This window comes from Ornithorhynchus anatinus, chromosome Y1, assembly GCF_004115215.2.
Source record: "Ornithorhynchus anatinus isolate Pmale09 chromosome Y1, mOrnAna1.pri.v4, whole genome shotgun sequence".
Classification (NCBI taxonomy): Eukaryota; Metazoa; Chordata; class Mammalia; order Monotremata; family Ornithorhynchidae; genus Ornithorhynchus; species Ornithorhynchus anatinus.
In genome coordinates, this window is record NC_053175.1 from 1013167 (window position 1) to 1035239 (window position 22073).

Genomic DNA, 22073 nt, shown 5'->3' on the forward strand with positions numbered 1-22073 from the left:
GTAATAATTATAGTATTTATTAAGCACTCACTGTGTGCAGAGCACTGTACTAAGAGCTGAGAGAGAATGCACAAGTGGGAATTAGAAATGGTGCCTGGCCCTCAGGGGGATCCTAATCTAAATGGTACTAATTACTGGAATAGATTAAAAGATAAATCAGGTTGGACATAGTCCCTGTCCCTCACCAGGCTCAGCCTAAGAAGGAAGGAGAACAGATATGTAATCTCCATTTTATAGCTGGAGAAACTGAGGCATTGAAAAGATACTTCAGGCAGGTGACAAAGCTAGGATTAAAAAGTCAGGCCCTGCTGGAAAACTCTGACTCTCAGGGCCATGCTGGAAAACATGCTTGCACAGGCCAAACACACATGAGTGCTTGCTTTTATGGGTTCCCCTGGCCCTGTTCCCCATCCTAAGGTGGCCAAGCTTTGATGTCTCCTCCCTCCTAGCACGGGGGCACTGCAGCCTGGAGAGGGGCAGCAAAGATTCTCTGGAAAACAAAATTCCCAGGTGGAGTTGCTATCTGGAGAGGGGAGAGATTGCCCAACTGAGGCAGTGTCACATAATGAACAGAGGGCAGGAAATCCCCTGAATGATCACTCTGAGCAGGAGGGGTGAGGGTGAACTAGCTAAAGGGGCAAGATAACTCTAGCATAGCTTTTCAGAAAAGGGAGCCAAGGTAGAAAAGAACCCCACCCACCATCCATCCATAAGCATCTGGATACCCGCCTTTGTGTATTTTTGCAGATTTGGGAGGCACAGAATGGGAGAAAAATAGAATAAAACCTGGAAACTATTTGCAAGATTGGCGCTTATCTGATTCTTAGCCCTTAAAATCTACCAAGGTAGATTTAATCAAGTTTCTGACCACAGCCATCCTATCAATCCTTCTAGACTGCAAGCTCCTTGGAAGCACTTAGTAAAGTGTTGTGCAAACAGTAAGTGCTCAATAAATAACCATGATGGGTGATGATCAGTCAGATTACTGAGTGCCTGCTGTGTGCAGGATACTATAAAGTGTTTGGGAGAGTATACTAGAATAGCTAAACCTTGTTCCTGACCTCAGGGACCTTACAAGCTAGTAAAGGAAGCAGAAACTAAAATAAAATATTGATAGGAGGAAGGAGGAGCAGAATAAAATGTACTGGAAGTAATGTTGAAAATACCAGGTTATGTGAGCAGTATATGGAAATGCTGTGGGAAGGGTTGAGAGTACCTGAATGATTGGTTGACTTGGAAGGGATGAAGTGGCAGTTACGAGGGAGGGTGGAAGATTAGAAATTAATCAGGGAAAGCCTCCGGGAGGAGATTTGATTTCAGGAGAAGAAGGGAAGAGTTTCATACTGCAATAATAATGTAATGTAATAATAATAATAAGAAAAATTACTCTAGACTGTAAGCTTGTTGTGGGCAGGGAATGTCTGTTTATTGTTTTATGGTACTTTCCCAAATAGTATAGTGCGCTGCACACAGTAAACACTCAAGAAATACAGTTAATGAATGCATGATATTTGTTCGGATTTTATTTACCTAGTGCTGTGCTAAGCTCTGGGTTACTTACTTGGTGATCACAGTCCCTTTATCATGCAAGGTGCTCAGTCTAATGGGGAGGAAGAACAGGTATTTTACTCCCCATTCTTACAGATGAGGAAACCGAGTCACAGAAGAGTTGCTATACTCGCCCAAGATCACTGCAGCCAAGAGGGGCTGCCAAGTTCTTCTGTCTCCCACCCCCACGTTCTTTCCACAACAATAATAATAATAGTAATAATGATATTTGTTAAGCACTTACTATGTGCCTCGCACTGTTCTAAGCACTGGGTTATATACAAGGTAATCTGGTTGTCCCACATGGGGCTCACCGTCTTAATCCCCATTTTCCAGATGAGAAAACTGAGGCACAGAGCAGTTAAATATCATGCGCAAGGCACACAGACAAGTGGCAGAGCCGGATTTAGAACCCATGTCCTCTGACTCCCAAGCCCATGCTCTTTTCACTGAGCTATGATGCTTCACAAGGTCATCTATGAAGAGTGCCGCAGTTTTACCCTGGTAGGAGAGATTCAGCAAAAGAGAAACACAGAAGGCCCAGTGAGCATGTTTATTTGAGAGGAGTGAAGGTTGCTAACTGGGCTGCGGTGAGAGGACAGTGGATAAGTATGGAAGAGAGCTGATTGAGTGTTTTAAAGCCAGTGGCCAAGAGTTTCTGCCCAATGCAAAAAGAAATATGCAACCATATAAAGTATTAAGGAAGTGGTGTACAGAATGACATTTTAGAAAGTGATCTTAATAGAGTAAAAGAGATGAGTACATCAGGGAGGAGGCCTGATTCAGGGTAAGACACAGATCCTGAAAATGTGGAGGAAAAACTGATGAGATTTCATTGATGATCGAATAGGGGATTAAAAGAGGGAGGCATCAAAAATAATACCAAAGATTCAGGCCTCAGATCCCAGGAGAGCAGAGATGTCAACTGCAGTGGGAGGGAAAATGAGTTCAGTTTGAGGTATATTGAGCTTGAGGTGACAGCAGCGCTTCCATGTGGAGATCTAGTGCAGGCAGGAGAAAATGTGACATTGCAGAGAGGGAGGGAAATTTGGGAGCCATCTCCAGAGTTGGTAGGTACCAGAAAGGTAGAGTTCAGGTGAAAAAGGATGGGATCAGGACTATGAGAAAACTGAGCCCGCTATTGGGCAGGGATTATCTCTATCTGTTGCCGAATTGTACCTTCCAAGCGCTTAGTACAGTGCTCTGCACATAGTAAGCACTCAATAAATACTATTGAATGAGAAGACACCCGTCAGGGAGCTTATTAAGGGCAAGGGAAAAGCCGGAAGGGATAGACCAGAGAGGTAATAAGAGAACTGAAAAACATGGTTGAAGGCAGCTATAAGGTCAAGCAAGATTAGGACAGATAAGGACAGTCTGATAGATTTAGTGAGAGGAAGCGAGTAATTAATCTTTTCTTTATGGGGAGGGATCCCAGGGCTAATTGAAGCTACCAATAGTAATTGTACTAATAATATTAAGCAGACTGTGCAGAGCACTGCAGTGAGCCATTTGGAATAACTATTCAGGTGAGCTCACAGTCTCAGTTGGGACAAGGGACTGGAGACAGACACATTAGAAATGTTGAAACAATAAAGTCCTAAAACTGGGTAAAACACATGGACGAATACACAAAATGAAAATAAAATTTAGTAGGATGATGTGGCTAGTAGGTGGAATTTCAGGCTCTCCATGGCTCAGAGTCTAAAGACATTTTCTTAGCTCTTACCATTGGCTTTAATGATAATGCTAATAATGATATTTGTTAAGCGCTTACTATGTGCCAGGCACTGTTCTGAGCTCTGGGTAGATGCCAGCTAATCAGGTTGGACACAATCCCTGAACCACGTGGGGCTCTCGCGGTCGTTAATCCCCATTTTACAGATGAGGGAACTGAGGAACAGAGAAGTTAAGTGCCCAAAGCTGCAGACAGGTGGGAGAGCTCAGTTTAGAACCCAGGTCTTTCTGACTCTCAGGCCTGTGCTCCAGCTACTAGGTCATGCTGCTTCCTGTCTGTCCGTCCCCCCCGCTAGACTGTGAACTCTTTGTAGGCAGGGAATGTTTTGATGTTATATTGTACTCTTACCTTACCTTGCTGTTTTTACTACTCCAACTTAACCTGCATACTTTATTCCTTTGCTGCCAACCTTAGTCAATGTATTTCAATCTCGTCTGTCTCTCCAACTTGTTGCCCCCCTCCTGCCTCTGTCCTGGAACACTATCCCTTTTCATTTCCATCAGACAGTCATGCTTCCCACCTTCAAAACCTTATTAAAAACACATCTCCAAGAGGCCTTTTCTGGCTAAGCCTTTATTTCCTTTTCTCCTACTTCCTTCTGCACTGTCTTTACACTAGGATTTGCACTCTTTATTCACCCCTCCCTCAGCCCTACAGCACTTGTGTACATGTCCATAATTTAAGTATATTAATATCTGTCTCCCCTTCTAGACAGTGAGTTCATGGGAAGGGAATGTGTCTACAAACTCTCCTGTGCTGTGCCCTTCCAAAAACTTCAAAGACTTAACTTGTACCTGCCTCAGTACAGACTCAAACTCAAACTCAAGAGAGTTTGACAGAGTGTAAGCGCTTAACAAATACCATGAAAAAGGGTTTAGTACAGTGCTCTGCACATAAGGAAGTGCTCAGTGAATACAACTGATCAATGCCTGTAATCCCTAGCAACCAACGTTCCCCAGATTTTTTGGAAGTTTCCTGCTGCATGGACAGAAGGTACAGTTCTGGGTACTGAGTAAATACCATTGATTGATGGCAGGTGCTCTCGTAACTACAGCCCAGCCCGCATACTACACTCCTCTGGTGCAAACCTCACTGTACTTCGATCTCCTCTATCTCACTGCCGACTTCCCGCCCACATCTTACCTCTGGCCTGGAATGCCCTCCATCCTTCAGAGATAACTGCTGTCCCCCCACTTCAAAGCCTCACTGAAGGCACATCTCCTCCAGGAAACTTTCCATGACTGAGCCCTCCTCTCCTCTTCTTCCACTCCCATCTGCGCTGCTCATACTTGCTCCTTCATTCATCCTCTCTCCCTTCCCCAGGACATATATGTACATATCTGTAATTTATTTATCTGTTGATATTAATGTCTGTCCCCCCAGCTAGACTGTGAACTCTTTGTGGGCGGGGAATGTTTTGATGTTACATTGTACTCTCCCAAGGCTAAGTGCAGTGTTTTGCATACAGTAAGTGCTCTATAAATACTGTTATTACTATTAATAATAATAATAATAATAATAATAAGGTATTTCCTTTTGCCACCAGGGTGGTCGAGGGCAGGACGGGATGGAATTTCCTCAGTGGCTCAGAGCTCCGGTTCCTGAGGAAGTAACGTGGCTTGCTTTGCCATGGGGGGATTTCATAGGGATATGGCCAAAACATGCAGCAGCAACTTTGATCACCTGCAGCCCACACCCGGGGCCTGAGGGGACGAGGACCCCAAGTGACAGGGGAGGCAGTGAAGTACTTTTCCTTCACTTGGCTTTAGTGGTGAGGGGCCAAGGATGTGCAAGGAGATGGGACTGCAATTAGCTGTAAGTAGACCCCCAGCCTGATTTTATCCAGTGTTGAGTTTCCAGACCAAGTGAGCACAAGCCTCTTTAATTGTGGAGAGGGAGGAGAAGAAGATTCAGTGGGGGCGAAGGAGAATAAGGTGAGGAAAAAAGCCTACAGTCTAAACTGTCCAAACTCTAGTGGTCCCATTGGCTAAAATCACTTTTTTCCCAGGAGGTCCTTCCCCTTTGCCTGGATCCCCTTTCCCAGAGCCTGCCCTCCCAGCAGTTAGAAGTAACCTTTCTTACTTCCTTTCTTCTTAAAAAAAAATTAATGGTAATCATTAAGTGCTTCCTATGTGCCAGGCACCATACACAAGCACTAGGGTAGAAAGAAGATAATCAGGTCGGACCCAGTCCTTATTCCATATGGGGCTCGCGGTTTTAATTCCCATTTTACAGATGAGGTAACTGAGCCACAGAGAAGTGGTGGCATGTGCAAGGTCACACAGCAGAAAAGTGGTGGAGCTGGGATTAGGACCCAGTTCCTCTTCCTGCTGTACATTCCAGTTAAATAGTGGCCAGGGCTTCAAGTACACAGTCTTGAATGATCAAAATAGGCTTCAAAAGCACACACTTCATCTGCAAAGTTCATTCATTCAGTAGTATTTATTGAGCGCTTACTATGTGCAGAGCACTTTCATTCATTCATTCAATAGTATTTATTGAGCGCTGACTATGTGAGAGCACTGTACTAAGCGCTTGGAATGAACAAGTCGGCAACAGATGGAGACAGTCCCTGCCGTTTGGCGGGCTTACAGTCTAATCGGGGGAGGCAGACAGACAAGAACGATGGCAATAAATAGAGTCAAGGGGAAGAGCATCTTGTAAAAATAATGGCAACTAAATAGAATCAAGGCGATGTACATTTCATTAACAAAATAAATAGGGTAATGAAAATATATACAATTGAGCAGACGAGTACAGTGCTGAGGGGATGGGAAGGGAGAGGGGGAGGAGCAGAGGCAAATGGGGGGAAAAGAGGGTTAAGCTGCGGAGAGGTGAAGGGGGATAGAGGAAGAAGGGGAGCTCAGTCTGGGAAGGCCTCTTGGAGGAGGTGAGTTTTAAGTAGGGTTTTGAAGAAGGGAAGAGAATTAGTTTGGTGGAGGGGAGGAGGGAGGGCATTCCAGGACCGCGGGAGGACGTGGCCCAGGGGTCGACGGCGGGATAGGCGAGACCGAGGTGAGGAGGTGGGCGGCAGAGGAGCGGAGCGTGCGGGATGGGCAGTAGAAAGAGAGCAGGGAGGAGAGGTAGGAAGGGGCAAGGTGATGGAGAGCCTTGAAGCCTAGAGTGAGGAGTTTTTGTTTGGAGCGGAGGTTGATAGGCAAACACTGGAGGTGTTGAAGAAGGTGAGTGACATGCCCAGATCGTTTCTGCAGGAAGATGAGCCGGGCAGTGGAGTGAAGAATAGACTGGAGCGGGGCGAGAGAGGAGGAAGGGAGATCAGAGAGATCAGAGCACTGTACTAAGCGCTTGGAATGTACAAATCAGCAACAGATAGAGACAGTCCCTGCCCGTTGATGGGCTTACAGTCTAATCGTGAGAGACAGACAGACAAAAACAATAGCAATAAATAGAATCAAGGGATGAACATCTCATTAAAACAATAGCAATAAATAGAATCAAGGTGATGTACATTTCATTAACAAAATAAATAGGGTAATGAAAATATATACAACTGAGCGGTCGAGCACAGTGTTGAGGGGAAGGGAGAGGGGGAGGAGCAGAGGGAAAGGCGGGAAAAGAGGGCTTAGCTGAGGGGAGGTGAAGGGTGGGTAGAGGGTCAGCACAGGGAGCAGAGGGAAAAGGGGAAGCTCAGTCTGGGAAGGCCTCTTAGAGGACGTGAGCTCTAAGTAGGGCTTTAAAGAGAAGAAGAGAATTAGTTTGGCAAAGGTGAGGAGGGAGGGCATTCCAGGACAGTGGGAGGATGTGGCCCAGGGGTCGACGGGATAGGCGAGAACAGGGGACGGTGAGGAGGTGGGCAGCAGAGGAGCAGAGTATGCAGGTTAGGGAGTAGAAAGAAGGGAGGAGAGGTAGGAGGGAGCAAGGTGATGGAGAGCCTTGAAGCCTAGAGTGAGAAGTTTTTGTTTCATGCGGAGGTATATAGGAAACCACTGGAGGTTTTTAAGAAGGGGAGTATCATGCCCAGAGCGTTTCTGCAGGAAGATGAGCCGGGCAGCAGAATGAAGAATAGACTGGAGCGGGGAGAGACAGGAGAAAAGGAGATCAGAGAGAAGGTTGACAGAGTAATCCAGCTGGGATATCATGAGATTCTTTACCAGTAAGATAGCCATTTGGGTGGAGAGGAAAGGGTGGATCTTGGCGATATTATAAAGGTGAGACCGGCAGGTTTTGGTGACAGATTGGATGTGTGGGGTGAATGAGAGAGCCGAGTCAAAGATGACACAGAGGTTGCGGTCTTGAGAGACAGGAAGGATGGTCGTACCATCCTCAGTGATAGCGAAGTCAGGAAGAGGACAGGGCTTGGGAGGGAAGATAAGGAGCTCAGTTTTGGACATGTTGAGTTTTAGGTGGCGGGCAGACATCCAGGTAGAGACGTCTGGAGGCAGGAGGAGATACGAGTCTGAAGGGAAGGGGAGAGAACAGGGGTGGAGATGTAGATTTGTGTGTCATCTGCATAGAGATGATAGTTGAAGCCATGAGAGTAAATGAGTTCACCAAGGGAGGGAGTGTAGATGGAGAACACAAGAGAGCCAAGAACTGACCCTTGAGGAACTCCTTCAGTTAGAGGATGGGAGGGGGAGGAGGAGTCTGCGAAGGAGACGGAGAATGAACGGCCAGAAAGATAAGAGAACCAGGAGAGGTCGAAGTCCGTGAAGCCAAGCATTCCTTTATCTGCAAAGAGCTTACATTCTAATGGGGGAAGGAGACATGAACATATTTACAAATAGAATAATCATAATAATTTAAGGCACAATTGAATGATGGATTCTAGGAGCTTGGAAAGGAAGGGTAGTAGGGAGATAGGGCGATAACTGGAAGGGGAAGTGGGGTCGAGAGAGGTTTTTTTTTAGGATGGGGGAGACGTGGGCATGTTTGAAGACAGAGGGGAAGAAGCCATTGGAGAGTGAGCGGTTCAAAATAGAAGTTAAGAAGGGGAGGAGGGAAGGGGGCAATGGTTTTTATAGGTGAGCGGGAATGGGGTCCGAGGCACAGGTGGAGGGGGTGGCACTTGCGAGGAGAGAGGAGATCTCCTCTGAGGATACTGCAGGGAAAGATGGGAAAATAGGGGAGAGGGTTGGGGGGGAAGGCAGGAGGGGGAGGGATGACTTTGGGGAGCTCAGACCTGATTGTGTTAATTTTCGTGATGAAGTAGGTGGCCAGATCGTTGTGGGTGAGGGATGGGGGAGGGGGAGGAATGGGGGCCTGAGGAGAGAATGAAAGGTCCAAACAGTTGGCGGTGGTGACGAGCATGGGTGTCAATGAGGGAAGAAAACAAGTTTTGCCTGGCTGAAGAGAGGGCATAATTAAGGCAGGAAAGGATAAATTTGCAATACATAAGGTTGGCTTGGTGCTTGGACCTTCACCAGCAGCGCTCAGCAGCTCAAGCATAGGAGTGTAGGAGGAGGACAGAGACAGTGAGCCAGGGCTCCGGGGTTAGTGGAGTGAGAGTGGCGGAGGGAAAGGGGGGCGAGAGACTTGAGTAGAGAGGGTGGAGTTGAGAGTGGTAACCTGATCATCGAGAGTGGAAAGAGAAGACGGGGGGCAAGGTGGGGAGAGATGCTTTTGGAGAGATGGATGGGATCAAGAGAGCGGAGGTCTCTGTGGGGGAGTAGTACAGATATGCAGGGAGAGAGAGTGTGAGAGAGGAGGCAGGTGAGAAGGTAATGGTCTGAGAAAGGGATTTCAGAGTTGGTGAGGGAGGAGATAGTGCAGTGGTAGATGACGAGATCGAAGGTGTGACCGAGTTGGTGAGTGGGCAAGGTATGGTGGAGCAGGAGGTTGGCAGGGTCGAGAGCGATAGCAGGCAGGTGGCAGAGTAGTCACCAGGTACATCCATGGTGATGTTGAAGTCTCCGAGGATCAGAGTGGGCAGAGAGAAGGAGAGAAGGAAGGTGAGAAAGGGGTCAAAGTGGTTGAAGAAGTCAGTGGTGGGTCCAGGGAGGGCGGTAGATGAAGGCTACAGGTATCTGGAGGGGGTGGTAGAAGCGAATGATATGGGCTTCAAAGGAGGGGAATGGGGAGTAGGGATAGTGCGGAAGCGGCAATGAGGTGGGAGAAGGAAGCCGACACCGCATCCCTTTCCAATGAGTCTGGGGGAGTGGGAGAAGGATAGGCCTCCACTGGAGAGAGCAGTGGTGGAGACCCGTGTCTTCAGGAGTGAGCCAGGTTTCCGTAAGGGCGAGGAGGAGGAGAGAGTGGGAAAGGAAAAGGTCAAAGTTGTATCCTCCTGTTCTGTATAGTAATTTTTTAAGATTGAATGCTCTTTTTAGAGTTCTCCAGTAAGTTTCCTAGAAAGAAGAGAAGCTTTGATAATAATTCTCATTACACTAACTCAATATCTTCACATTTTCCCTTGCTGGTACTCTATCATTTTGAAGCCAGCTGAACTGTTAAGTTCCTTTCCACTATTTTAATGCAGTCGATTCTCAGTTCCGTAGGGGCTGGGTAAGCAGTTCATGAATCATCCATGACTCTCCTCTGCCATCTGCCTGCCCTTACACATTTTCACATCCAGTACACAAATTTAAACAGGGTTCTGAAAGGCAGATTTAAGGGATTACTTTCTGTCTTAAGTCTGAAGGATAAAATGGAATCACGAAAATGTGTTCTGTAAGAAAGGTGCAAATTCTGCCTTACCCATCTTATGACAAAGAAATAAAGTTTTATCCTTCAGGAATACTAACTTTCTGTAAATGACACTTACAGGGATTTACAACAGAGGGAAAATAACCTGACCACTTAACCTGACCTAAGTCTTATATTGATTTTACAGTTCTCAAAAAGCAACTGAAAATGCATTTCCTTAAAAGATAATTGCAGTGTCTGAATGTTTTCCAGGTCACAAAAATTGATTGCCATGGAGTAACTTGTTCCCATTAAAAGTCATGAAATTGTACACAGCATAATCATATAGAGGATATTAAATGGCAATTTAGATGATGGATTTGTGAAACTGCAGATATAAAGTGCCCTGAAAATTCATTCATTCAATAGTATTTATTGAGAGCTTACTATGTGCAGGGCACTGTATTAAGCGCTTGGAATGTAAATGACAGATACTGCATGTTTGACCTACTGCAGTCTCCCAGCAGCACCCATAGAGTAAGGGGTGGAGGGGGTGAGAATGGGATTTGCTCCTTGTCATCCCTCCCGGCTCCCGCAGCTTCTAGAGAGTGAAGGAGTTTCTCCTTGGTGCCGACGCTGGGGAACCTTTCTACACGATCTTGCTGGTGTGTCACTGAAGGGCAATTGAGGGAAAAGCAGGGAAGGAAAGGTGGGTAAGAAAGCTAGGGACCATTGGTCCAGGAAGAAGCTTACAGAGAGGCATCTCAGACAGCAGCCACCACCACCTCCATCTTCCTCAGCACTTTGGGCACCCCCATAGGGGCCTGAATGTCTTGGCACAGCAGAAGACTTTTCTGATGAATTGCCTGTTGTCTGTCATTGCCTTTAGTATCGGTTCTATTGCATAGGGATTATATTCAGGACAAGTCCTGTGATAAGGGAAACTCAGGTAACAACTGTGTCCCATCTATGCATGCAACTGGTTTTTTTGTTTGGTTTTTTATGGTATTTAAGTGCTTACTCTGTGTTGAGTACTGTTCTAAGCACTGGAGAAAATACAGGTTAAGCAGAACGGATATAGTCTCTTTCTCTTTTCTAAGTAGGAAAGAAGACTGTTTCTCCTGAAACTGCTTCAAATTCCATGTAGACAGATACATGTCAGAAGAACAGCCCCTAATTCTTTAATAACACTGTCCAAAACACATATTGAAAACATATGTCCTGAGACAGACGCCTGCTGAATTTCCTATATTGCTCCTTCTCCTCCTCAACAATGTCCCTTCCCAGTTTCCCCTCCTATCGTCTTTCTACAAGCCCTAGTATCCCTACTCTTTTTCATTGTGTTGACATTTTAAACTGTTTACTATCTAGGAGCTATTTGTACAGTGACCTAGACTTTTAGAAGGAAATGCACTACATAAATCCACCTTTATCTCCAAGCCTGAAAATTAATCCAAGAAAGTTGTCACATTATATCCCTTTACAGATGTGAAGTGTGACTGAAAACTGTCTAATGATTGTCAGTTGGAAAGGACGCCTATTCCCACCAGAGCATAGGGTATTCTTATCTTTCTGGCCGGTCATTCTCGGTCTCCTTCACAGGTGCCTCCTCCCCCTCCCATCCTTTAACTATTGGAGTTCCTCAAGGGTCAGTTCTTGGCCCTCTTCTGTTCTGCATGTATACTCACTCGGTGAACTCATTCACTGTCACGGCTTTGACTACCATCTCTACGCAGATGACACACAGATCTACATCTCTGCCCCTGTCCTCTCCCCCTCCCTTCAGGCTCGCATCTCCTCCTGCCTCCAGGATGTCTCCACCTGGAAGTCGGCCCACTACCTAAAACTCAACATGAGCAAGACTGAGCTCCTCATCTTCCCTCCCAAGCCCGGTCCTCTCCCAGACTTCCCTATCACCATGGATGGCACGACCATCCTTCCCGTCTCTCAGACCCACAATCTTGGTGTCATCCTTGACTTGTCTCTCTCGTTCACCCCACACATCCTATCCGTTACCAAGACCTGCCGGTTTCACCTTTACAGATCCGCCCTTTCCTCTCCACCCAAATGGCTACCTTACTGCTATGGGCTCTTGTTATATCCCGGCTAGACTACTGTGTCAGCCTTCTCTCTGATCTCCCTTCCTCCTCTCTCGCCCCGCTCCAATCTATTCTTCACTTCACTGCCCGGCTCATCTTCCTGCAGAAATGCTCTGGACATGTAACTCCCCTCCTTATACACCTCCAGTGGTTGCCTGTCGACCTCTGCCCCAAACAAAAACTCCTCACTCTAGGCTTCAAGGCTCTACATCACCTTGCCCCTTCCTACCTCTCCTCCCTTCTCTCTTTCTCCTGCCCACCCCCGCACGCTCCACTCCTCTGCCACCCACCTCCTCACCGTCCCTCGGTCTCGCCTATCCCGCCGTCGACCCCTGCGCTATGTCCTCCGCAGTCCCGGAATGCCCTCCCTCCTCACCTCCGCCAAACTGATTCTCTTTCCCTCTTCAAAACCCTACTTAAAACTCACCTCCTCCAAGAGGACTTCCCAGACTGAGCTCCCCACCCTCTAGTCCCTCTACCGCCCCCCTTCACCTCTCCGCAGCTTAACCCTCTTTTCCCCCCATTTGCCTCTGCTCCTCCCCCTCTCCCTTCCCATCCCCTCAGCACTATACTCGTCTGCTCAATTGTATATATTTTCATTACCCTATTTATTTTGTTAATGAAGTGAACATCGCCGTGATTCTATTTAGTTGTCATTGTTTTTACGAGATGTTCTTTTCCTTGACTCTATTTATTGCTGTTGTTCTTGTCTGTCTGTCTCCCCCGATTAGACTGTAAGCCCGCCAAACGGCAGGGACTGTCTCCATCTGTTGCCGACTTGTTCATTCCAAGCGCTTAGTACAGTGCTCTGCACATAGTAAGCGCTCAATAAATACTATTGAATGAATGAATGAATGAATGGATAGTCTTCAGGGAATTAGACGTCCTAAGTAGTCAACTGAGATCATTCAAGCCCAGGCCATGTTTTAAACTAAAGTATAAAGAATAATAACCGATTCCTCTTTCATTCTGACTTTCTAGTCAACTTGTTTTTATACAGACACTTTCTTATTTGCTTTATGTAACATGTGGATCTCTTTCTAAATTTAAGATGATCCGGCATTTAATGATTTGGAAACAGAAAAGGGAGAATTTTGTGTTGGTAAATTAAATGCCTTTCTGTCTATAAAAAACTGAAGAATTTGGAAACAACAAAAAAACTATTTTATTTGAGCCAACACATTAGTGTGTTTTTCTAAATTGCCTGAAACCTGGAGGGCTAGCTGGCATTGGAATACTTCATCATCCATGGAATACTTCATCATCTATCTACTGAGTCAAAAAGGGACAACTTAGACTCTTATTACAAAATTGTAAAGATACTTATATTTTTAGTGATGAACATTGAACCATTAGGATTATATTTTTATTTCACCTATGAGCTTTTCAGTCACCTTTTTACATCACTTATGTGCCTTTTCTTTTAAGCTATCAATTGAGTGATGGGTAGAATAGCTTTGGAGCTGGTATATTCCTTTCCTCTTAAGCTGTGAGGACTAGCGGAAAGAGCATGAAGATGAATACAGGAGATTTGTATGACCTTGGTCAAATCACTTCTTTGGACCTCAGTTTTTCTGATTTGTAAAATGGGGATAAAATGTCTGCCCTCCCTTCTTCCTAGGTTGTGACTGTGGAACAAGGACTGTGTTCCATCTGATGTTATTGGTATTAAACATTTACTCTGTGTTGAACGCTGGAGTAAAAGTGAGATAATTGGAAGAGTAGAGAGGCTTAAATGTCTTGTTTGAAGTCTTGCAGCAGTTAAGTGGTGGAATTGGAGCTAGATCCTGAGTCATGTGACTCCCAGTCCTGGGCTCTTTCCCTGTAGGCCATACTGCCTCTGATTATTCGCGTCTACGTTAGCAGGGTTTTGACACATAGGAGGAGTTTAATAAAGGCTATGTTATCATCATTGTTTTAAATTGAAATCAGTGAGAGCTTACTGTGTGCAGAGCACCATACTAAGCGTGTGGGAGAATATGATCCAATAGAGGTGGTCAGCCTGGTCCCTGCCCACAAGAAGCTAACATTCAGCCCTACTAGTTTTTTCTTACTTGCTAAAGGAGGGATCTCGGGGAGCTCATGAAGCTAGCATTTCTTGTGTTGCTTGTATTGATGCTCATTGATGCTTTTGGAAATGTAGCTCTCAAATCTCTTCTGAGGACTCTACATTTAAAAGGATCAAATTTTTGAATAAAAGTTTCAGGGACTACCCAGCATAATCAGCGTCACCTGTGGTTGATGATCATTTAATTTGGGCCTGCTTCCTAAATCTGCATTTCTTTAAAAGTACAGGGTTATGTCTTTTGAGTTTTCTCTGTATTTGATTGACCCTTATCCATAAACCCTGCCCCTACCAGCTCTTAATAATGTTGGTATTAAGCGATTACTATGTGCAGAGCACAGTTATAAGCGCTGGGATAGATTCAGGGTAATCAGGTTGTCCCAAGTGAGGCTCACAGTCTTAATCCCCATTTTACAGATGAGGGAACCGAGGCACCAAGAAGACTTGCCCAAAGTTATACAGCTGACAGGTGGCCGAGCCGGGATTAGAACCCATGACCTCTGACTCCTAACCCCGGGCTATTTCCACAGAGCCACACTGCTTCTCTAGCCTTCCGTAAGTTAGCCTTTTGGGCACTGTGATTGCTTCCACAGACGTATTTAGGACATTTATTCTAGTGTGAAAATAAATGATCTTTGACATTTTGACATTTGACATTAGCCTGCTTGGATGGGTTAATATATGTCTATTCACAGAATGTTGGTTCTAGCTAATGATTTTCTATTAGACACAACTGCATTCTGTAATGCAAGAAATTACAGATTCCAAATTATTGTAATTGGAGGAATTTGAGTAGACTAGCCTTATGGGAAGCTGGTGTGCTTTACAGTTTGTAAAGTATGGGCATTTTGACACTTAAAAACTCCAAGCACACAAGAAGATATTAAAATATTTCATTGTTATCCCAAAACAAATGATAAAATTAACAGCTATTGATTCACTACTCTTGATTTCATCTTGGGATGTTTTGGAGTTTTCTAAACCCCGTGGATTCAACAAATATGCATTCAGAAAGAGTTTTTCTAAAGTCAAAAGTTTCTGATCATCTTTAAAATGCATTTAATATAACCTAGTTAACTTGGAATTTTTACATTCTAGTTTAATATATTTCAGCAAATGGTTGTATTTTCTCAATGCCCCGCATTTGAAATCTTGGTCCTCAATTTCTGGCTCAGGGTGCATGAGCATGCTAGTTTATGGTACTACCTTTTGGAAGACTTAGGTTTTGCCTTCTGACAGAAAAGGGAGGGTCACAAAAGTCATAAATAACACCCATTGCCCTGTGCACAGTCAGTTAAAGCGTCCATTTTGGATAGATGAAAGCTGCATGTGGATCGAATCCAGAAAGACATCTATGGGCTGCAGGTTCCCTGGTAAATCACTCTGTAGAATTGAGGCATTTATCTTGGTAACTGGGGCTGGGCCTGGGGCCTTGTTAGCAGGTAAAGGAAATGCTGCTTCTGATGATGGGTGAACCCTTCTGTCTCCACTGCTTTTTGCCAGAGATTTGAGTGGTGAATGAAAAAGAAGTGAGAAATGAAGACCTCTGAGTGTAAGATTAATATAGCTTGAATCTTGAAACTTTAATCAGAAGAACAGTTTTTTTTTATCACCTTGCATTGGGTTTGTGGTGTCTGCAAAGAATAACTTCTTGATATTGATGGTTTTTTTTCCATGGGATTTCTGTTGTTCATCTTTCTCACTCTGGTTGAGGTTTTCTTTATTTTTATTTCTATTTTTTTAATTACAGGACTTGAAAAGCTGGGAAAATACCCTTCCCCAGCTTTGTTGAAGATTGAAAAGTGAAGCCCTGCCCTCCTCTTCCCTTCAGTCAGTCCTCAGTGCTATTCGTGGAGAAACAATTTTTTTTGAATTGTCTGCAATCCCCACTTCCACTTGCCTTTGGCTTTTTGGTGGCAAGAAGTTTCCCTGAAGATTGATATCAAATGACGTCCATGGCCAGCCTGTTCTCTTTTACTAGCCCAGCCGTGAAGCGCTTACTGGGCTGGAAACAAGGTGACGAAGAGGAGAAATGGGCAGAGAAAGCCGTTGATGCCCTGGTGAAAAAGTTAAAAAAGAAGAAGGGTGCCATGGAGGAGCTGGAAAAAGCCCTGAGCAATCCTGGGCAGCCCAGCAAATGCGTGACCATTCCTCGCTCCCTCGATGGGCGCCTTCAGGTTTCCCACCGAAAGGGCCTGCCCCACGTTATCTACTGCCGGGTGTGGCGCTGGCCAGATTTGCAGAGCCACCATGAGCTGAAACCATTAGATATGTGTGAATTTCCCTTCGGGTCTAAGCAGAAGGAAGTGTGTATTAATCCATACCACTACAAGAGAGTGGAAAGTCCAGGTGTGATCAGGCCTTCAGTGCCATTTGAATGAGCTCTTACTGGGGAGGGGTGGGAGGTCAGTGCTCGAAGGGCAGCAGGACAAGGTAAAGTAAAGTGGATGCTAGGGGGTATTTTCAGCAAGAATTGGGGATTTGATTCATCACTCTCCTGCCCGGGGGCTAAACGCTTGGGAATGTACAGAAGTATTAGTGGTTGGAACTTGTTCTCAAGAAGCTTTCCTTCTTGTGGGGAGGCTGGAGGGGAGACTAGAAAAATTTTTAGATATGAGGAAAAGGGGATGCATTTTATTATGTAACCAGGAAGGTAGGCTTTGCCAATTTGGGAACTTCTGAGTTCCCGTGCGCTCAGGCAGTGCTAAAGTGGGAGTTGGTGTGGGCATAGATTAAGGAAGGTAGAAATGAATCAGGGAAGGCCTTTTGGAGGAGATGAGCTTTCAGGAGAGCTGAGGACTGTCAGTCAACCATTTTGGAGAATACTATGATAAAGAGACTTAGATTTTGAGTATTAGAATCAATATTTTGATGGTAGAATTTTAAAATGCTCTGTGAGAGCTCCAACATTCTTCCTGTTGAAGCAATATTTTCTGCCATAAACTCCTGCCCCGGAATGTGGATTTCCAAATCAGTAGCACAGTGCGGGGAAGCTAATAGAATATAGGGACATCTGGCCCTTAAGTAATGTGTACATGAAGAATTCTGGGGGTGCCGTTCAGCATTCTGAACTACTCATTTTTACTACCTCTAGTGATTATTATTCTTAGGGTATTTATTAAACACATACTATGTGTCAAGTATTGTTTAAGAACTGGGGTAGATAAAATTGTTTAAGAGCTGGGGTGAATCAGGCTGGAAATGTTCCTGGTTCTACCTCTGCCTCACAGTCTAAGGAGTATTGCATCCCCATTTTCCAGATGAGAAAATTTAGGGGCAAAATAGTTAAGTGGCTTGCCCAAGGTCACAAAGCAGGCAACTGGCAGATCTGGGATTAGACCACAAACCCATTCTCTTTCACCTGACCGCCCACCAAAATGCCATTTCTATCTGCTCTGGAACTTCTTAGAGTTAAGCCTCAAAAGCTAAAGTCGGTTCGTGCCATGGATCTCCGCTTGCCTCTCCAGATCTGGTCTGGCTCCCGGCAGTTTGGAGTAGCAACTGAATTTCCTGGGGAAGGTAGCTCCACGTCATCCTCAGAGGTGGTGGCAAAGGTTTGGTATTGGTCACTCACCTCTCTTGGGTCTTCTCTCAGCTGTATCCAGGTGTTTCATCCAGGATACAGAATAAAAAGCCAGCACAGCATGCCCCAGGCATGGATTTGTAGCCCAATTTCAGACCTTCCATTGGTGGGAATCAAGCAGCCAGTCCTACACCAGCAGCATGGAAGACATCTTGTTTCTTTGATGTTCCCTCAGGGACTACAAAACCCAGCAGCTCAGAGGAGCAACCAGCCAATATGAAACCTTTCCCCTTTGGTCTCTGCCCAAACAATTTTTGAACTTAGCTTGGGTTGGACTTGGCCCTGGAATTTTGACCAATCTGGGGTTTAATAGCCCTATTGCTCCCTCACCAGGCAAGCGAGCTGAGGTCAGTTGAGGGCTAGAAGAGGTGAATCCTAAGGAATCACAGGAGAGTGGAAAGAGCTTTATTTGTAGTTAACTGTTTACAGGCTTTCAGTGTTTTGGTCAGTCAATTAGTGGTATTTGCTGAGTGCTTACCAGATGCAGAGGACTGTACTAAGTGCTTATCTCTTGGTTTTTGTCTTCTAGTCTTGCCTCCGGTATTGGTGCCCAGGCATAGCGAGTTCAATCCGCAACACAGCCTTCTGGTCCAGTTCAGGAATCTAAGCCACAACGAACCTCACATGCCGCAGAATGCCACATTTCCAGACTCCTTCCAGCAGCCCAACAACATTTCCTTTCTCCTGTCTCCCAATAGCCCTTATTCTCCCTCACCAACCAGCAGCACGTACCCCAGCTCTCCAGCCAGCTCGGGGCCAGCAAGCCCATTTGAGCTTCCAGGTAAAAACAGAAAGTCAGAATGTACACTGAAACTATTAGCACAAGCCAAACCAAAACAAGGATGAAATCCCTTTTTCTCTGGCTGATCATGTGTTATCTCTGAATGCTTTACTATTGCTGGATTTTGGTCTGCAGACCCCTTTTATGCTGCATTTTTCCAAATATTGTTGCAATCCTTTTGGCTATTTTAGTTTTGATTTTTGACCTGAATTATCTCTTGGAGTAATAGAAAGATTTTCTTTGGGAGCTTTTCTTATCAGATTCTTAAATGCTCCTGTCACGAGCTTAAATGATAAATAAGTTAGTAACATTGAAGAGTGAGGCTTTAAGTACAATTTTCAATTATTTGTAAGACCCCTCATTTTTAGGTTCAACTCATTTTTAAACAAAGTATCTTCGGGCTTTGCAGAAAGTATTCAATATTTTTTCTTCCCCAGTTGAATGTGTTAAAATTCAGATGTCCCAGGTCTCAAATGTTGATGACTGATTGTTAGAGATAATTGAGAAGGCAAATGGATTTAGGTTGTGTGTGGCTGAGGGGAGGAACTGGGAAGGTCATGTGCATCCCGTTTTTAACGTGGGAGGAAATTCAGGCGGGCCTGTTGACCCTACTTGGAGGACCTAGAACTCCTCCTCTTGCCAGTGGCTTTGGTGGGTGTTGAAAAATTCAGTGAATGCTCACCATTTTCTAGACCCCATTATTGTAGGGGTGACCATAAGTATAATGGCACCTGACCATTGGTCAGTCTCATCTGGAGTCCACTCAAGCTCTTCCTCAATCACCGCTTCTCCTTGACTTTGCTCCAGTTAAGGCGATGAGGTAGTAGGTCCCCACGTTCAGAAGCTCCTGAGTTCTGGACTAGAAGGAGAAGAAATTGTTCCTGCCCCTAAAGACATTAAAATTTTGTGGATATATAGAGGTGACAAGCATGCCAGTTTGAACAAAACCAATCTTTGCCAAAAGAAGTTAAACTTGTGAGTGCTGTGTATGTAACCTTGAGCAAGTGACTTAACCTCTCTAGGCCTCCACTTGGTCTGGGGAATCAATTACCCGCTCTTCCTACCTCTTCGGTTGTGAGGACTATTAGGGACAGGAACTGTGTTCCATCTGATGATCTTCTTGTACCCAAGTGTTTAGCATAGTGCTTTGACAGATAGTAAACACTTAATAAATTCATTGTTATTATTGCCAAACAATAGAAGGGTAGAAATAAGAGGAATTTTGCTAGAGTAAAAAGGTGACTAATGTAATTTAGAATTAATCTTTATGGGAAGAGTACGCTTGAGTAGTATTTTTTATTAAGTGTTGGGATAGATCCAAGATAATCAGATCCATCACATTCGGAGCTCACAGCCTAAGAGGTAGGGAGAGAGGATACATTGTCCCCCTTATACAGATAAAGAAACTAAGTCATAGAGATGCTAAGTGACTTGCCCCAATTCATAGAGAGGGTTAGTGGTAGAGATGAGACTAGAACTTGGGGTCTTCTGACTCCTAGTTGCAGTGCTTGCTATACTAGGCCTCAGTTGGGGATCTACGTTCTTATAGAGAGGGTTGGGGAGTGCATTCTGGGCTAGGGAGTGTGACATGCAGGAGTGGATTAGTGGAAGAAGGACAATAGGGGTATGCTGGATGACCAGTAGGTTTTGGTGTCTGGAGAAAATTATCCTGAGCCAAGACTAGAGTGTAGATAATGATAATCATAATTGTGGGGTTGGTTAAGGGCTCTTTGCCAAGCACTGTCCTAAGCACTGGGGAAAATACAAGATACCTAGGTTCCACATAAGGCTTACAGTATTAGTAGGGGGAAGAATAAGTAACAAATCCCCAGCATGCAGATGAGGGAATTGAGGCCCAAAGAAGTTAAGTGACTTGCCCAAGCCCAGACAGCAGTTAAGTGGTGTAGCTGGGATTAGAACCCAGGTCCTCTGACTTACTGGCCCATACTTCTCCCATTAGGCCAAGCTGCTTCCCATGAGATGAGACTTTAGAGAGCAGGGAAGTCGGGGGAATCAGTGGAGGGGCTTAAAAATCCTGGCCAGGATCAGCTAAGTGAGAAAAATCCCAGGTGTGTGAAGGTAGCGGGTCTTTGAAGGAGAGATAGAACATCTGAGTGGCACAGAAGCTTTTGTGATGACTCAGTGAGTCATTGTGGCTCAGGACCAGATTTCCAGGGAAGTGAGTCTTGCAGGGGATCACTTAAAGGAAGAGTGCGGGCTTGGAGGTGCATCATTGGGAGGGTTCCCGGAAGTTAGGGGCAGAATCGAAGGATGTGTGGAGGCCAGAAGGTTTGAGGGGAATGAAAGGTCCCCCTCTGCTGGATAGGAAGAGGAAGAGGTTTGAGATGTGTTGATGGAAAGGCTAGATAGGATAATCTAAAAGTTTGCTTTTAAGATTATCTAAAGTCTAGTCAGAAGGGGGAGGATAAGGAAACCATGTGGCAGTTGAAACTGAGATGGAAAAGTATAGAAGCTGGACATTTCAATCGTATTTTTTGAGCACTTATGTGCAGAGCACTGGATTAATCATTTGGGAGAGTATTCATTCATTCATTCAATAGTATTTAATGAGCGCTTACTATGTGCAGAGCACTGTACTAAGCGCTTGGGATGAACAAGTCGGCAACAGATAGAGACAGTCCCTGCCGTTTGACGGGCTTACAGTCTAATCGGGGGAGATGGACAGACAAGAACAATGGCAATAAATAGAGTCAAGGGGAAGAACATCTCGTAAAAACAATGGCAACTAAATAGAATCAAGGCGATGTACAATTCATTAATAAAATAAATAGGGTAATGAGAATATAGACAGTTGAGCGGACGAGTACAGTGCTGTGGGGATGGGAAGGGAGAGGTGGAGGAGCAGAGGGAAAAGGGGAAAATGAGGGTTTAGCTGCGGAGAGGTAAAGGGGGGATGGCAGAGGGAGTAGAGGGAGAAGAGGAGCTCAGTCTGGGAAGACCTCTTGGAGGAGGTGAGTTTTAAATAGGGTTTTGAAGAGGGAAAGAGAATCAGTTTGGCAGAGGTGAGGAGGGAGGACGTTCCAGGACCGCGGGAGGACGTGACCCAGGGATCGACGGCGGGATAGGTGAGACCGAGGGACGGTGAGAAGGTGGGCGGCAGAGGAGCGGAGCGTGCGGGGTGGGTGGTAGAAAGAGAGAAGGGAGGAGAGGTAGGAAGGGGCAAGGTGATGGAGAGCCTTGCAGCCTAGAGTGAGGAGTTTTTGTTTGGAGCGGAGGTTGATAGGCAACCACTGGAGGTGTTGAAGAAGGGGAGTGACATGCCCAAATCGTTTCTGCAGGAAGATGAGCCGGGCAGCGGAGTGAAGAATAGAGAGTACAGTATAACAGAGTTGATAGACATTTTCCCTGCTACACCGAGCTTACAGTCTAGAGGAGGAGACAGACATTAAATAATAATTAATTTTACAGATATTTCCATAAGTGCTGTGGGGCTTTGGGAGTGGTGAACAAAAGCAAAAGTGCAAGGGTAACACAGAAAGGAGTGAAAGAGGAAATGAGATATTAGGGAAGGCCTCTTGGAGCAGTGTGCTTTTAATAACACTTTGAAGGCGGGGAGAGTGATCATGTGTTGGATATGAAGATAAAATGCATTTCAGGCCAGAGGCAAGACATGGGCAAGGGGTCGATGATGAGATAGACGGTATCGAGGTACAGTA

The 22073-nt window shown here is 45.2% G+C and overlaps 1 protein-coding gene across 3 annotated transcripts in view; it reads left to right on the plus strand.

The window, feature by feature from the left end:
• The window catches only part of LOC114808649 (mothers against decapentaplegic homolog 5-like), a 64377-nt gene that overhangs the window by 22138 nt on the left and 20166 nt on the right, over nucleotides 1–22073 (plus strand). For all 3 annotated transcript variants that reach the window (XM_029056429.2, XM_029056430.2, XM_029056428.2), the window contains exons 2-3: nucleotides 15783–16381; nucleotides 18145–18396. In XM_029056429.2, coding sequence (XP_028912262.1) covers nucleotides 15979–16381; nucleotides 18145–18396 — 655 coding nt within the window. In that variant the 5' untranslated portion in view covers nucleotides 15783–15978. The remainder of the gene's footprint in view (nucleotides 1–15782; nucleotides 16382–18144; nucleotides 18397–22073) is intronic.